Source organism: Eriocheir sinensis, chromosome 57, assembly GCF_024679095.1.
Source record: "Eriocheir sinensis breed Jianghai 21 chromosome 57, ASM2467909v1, whole genome shotgun sequence".
Taxonomy (NCBI): Eukaryota; Metazoa; Arthropoda; class Malacostraca; order Decapoda; family Varunidae; genus Eriocheir; species Eriocheir sinensis.
In genome coordinates, this window is record NC_066565.1 from 11,601,625 (window position 1) to 11,603,916 (window position 2,292).

The following is a 2,292-nucleotide window of genomic DNA, read 5'->3' on the forward strand; positions in this document are numbered from 1 at the left end:
CATTGCACATTAGCGTCAAAAATTAGCGGAGCGTGTGAAACAATCTGTGCCAAAGCCCCATGCCGATCCGAGTCTTCGTTATAAAGATATTTGCGAAAAACGGCATGTCATAGGGTCTGATATGGATAGTAGTGGGGTCGCGGTCATGTCTAGAGGTGCATGGTTGGGGTCGCCTGAAAACAAGGTTGGGAACCACTGGGTTAGAGGATGGTAGGGTGCGTGTGAGAGGGGGGGGGGGGAGGGGGAGGGGTCACTGTTTAACCTACCGCTGCAGTCACTTCCTTCTTTGTGGGTCAGTAGTTACACTTTTTATCTATTTATTTTTGTTTAGTTAATTGTATCTTGCCAGGACGGTCCGCGAAGTACGAAATCGCGAACATTGAAACCGTGAATATAAAATCCGCGAAAACGAGGGATGGTCGGCCCAAGGTTTCTTCCAGGTGGGGCCTGATGGTCGGCCCAGCCCGTTCTGGCGCAGGCGAGTGTTTATAGTGGCGCCATCTTGCATTGGCTCATGCTGCCCCCCCGGAACTCGTTCTTGATTCGCTTGGACGGCTTCCTCTAGAGTCCGGGTTGATGGGTGGTCTTCAGGACAGCATGTGGGTAGTTTTAAGCCACTCGGCGGTGACTGAAAAATCCTAGTGGTAGCGTGGGGATTCGAACCCGCGTCGTCCATCACGCGGTGAATGTGGGCCCAGTACGCTACCAGTTCGGCCACCGCCTACCATTACTACTACTACTACTTCTACTACCATTACTACTACTACTACTACAACTACTACTACTACTTAATGATACCTCCACCCATGTTTATTTTCCCGACACATAATCATGGAGGGCTCCATAGCTTGGAGGTCATCAGCCCCAACTCTGTTCGCTAATGACTGTGGCATCCAACCATATCACTGATACTACCTAGCACTAAATCACCTATCATCTATTACGTCCAGATCCCCCTTTCCTTCCCTACTCAAGTCACTCCCGACCCACCCTAATGTCACTCTCCACCACTGTGGCTTCATAGTCCATATTGGAGATGTTGGTGGCTTTTGGGCAAGAGTGTCTGGTGCCCCTGAGACATAGGATGGCCGACCTGAGCAGGGAGAACGCGAGGCGACACCTCATCCAGGCGACAACGTGGCTCCTTGGCTGATGCTTCTTTTCTGAGATTAGTTCCGCGAGGCGTGCGTAGAAGCATTGGGCTCTGGGACCCATTCCGCCGAATGTGGTGAAGACGAGGGGGGTGAAGCTGCCCTGATCCACATGTTGGATTCTTTCACCGTATGCCCATGTCTTCTGCTCGTTCCTGTGGTGGGCGGCTTGCAGGGCAGCTCACGGTAACAGGCAGCCATCGGGTCGAATATGCGGATGTCTATGAACGCCCGCTGTCCGCGCACCCAGAATCCCCGGGCACTTACATCAACCCGTGCCTCCTGTGAGGTATTGGCTGTCCTGTACCGAAGGTGTTCGCCGTCCAGGGGAAGCAGTGCCGGCTCGGTAGTGACGTCTTGGCATACCTCCCCGAGCATGCTGGCTGTCAGATCCCTCACTTCATCGTGTCGAATACAGACGAAGCCTCTTTTTTTACATGTCATGGTGTGGGTGACATCATTTGGTGATCCACATGCACAGAGATCAGGCAGTCCCTCAATCGGCCAGCCATATCTCAGAGCAATGGCGTCGACAAATTCTTGTTTGTTGAGGCTGAAGCCCTTTGCTCTGATTGGTAATGACGTTAGCCAGTTAGAGGCGCCTGCCTCCTGTGCTGTGTGTATTTTTCTACCCATTTCTGTGGACCGGTGGTGTGTAAGACGGTCCAGCTCGTCTTTTTGGGCCTCTTGCCTTTCTTCTGAGATTTTTCTTTTAATATATCTTATTTCTGTTTGGTCTATCTCGCCCTCTGCCTCCTGAGCGATGATCCTGTTGATGAGTGACCTGGTAAAGCTGATGGAGTTTTGGTTCTCCTTATCTGCCAGCTTCTCAGGGTTGGTGATCCCCATCCCACCCAGTCTTGGGGGAAGTGCTAGCATATCCCTCTCTACTACTACCACTACTACTACTACTACCACTAATATTACTACCACTACTACTACTACTACCACTACTACTACTACTACTACTACTACTACTACTACTCTCTCTCTCTCTCTCTCTCTCTCTCTCTCTCTCTCTCTCTCTCTCTCTCTCTCTCTCTCTCTCTCTGTGCATTGTTCTTTCTTTTTTGTTGTTTTCTTTCTAGTTCAATAGGGCGGAAGTGTGTGTGTGTGTGTGTGTGTGTGTCCCACCACCCTT

The 2,292-nt window shown here is 51.0% G+C and overlaps 1 protein-coding gene across 1 annotated transcript in view; it reads right to left on the minus strand.

Annotated features, from left to right (window-relative positions):
- The window catches only part of LOC126984360 (uncharacterized), a gene marked incomplete at its 5' end in the record, with an annotated part of 2,803 nt that extends 2,091 nt beyond the window's left edge, over nt 1-712 (minus strand). The window contains one exon of the mRNA XM_050837971.1: nt 680-712. Within this exon, the coding sequence (XP_050693928.1) occupies nt 680-712 (33 nt within the window). The remainder of the gene's footprint in view (nt 1-679) is intronic.
- Between the last annotated feature and the right edge of the window lie 1,580 nt (nt 713-2,292).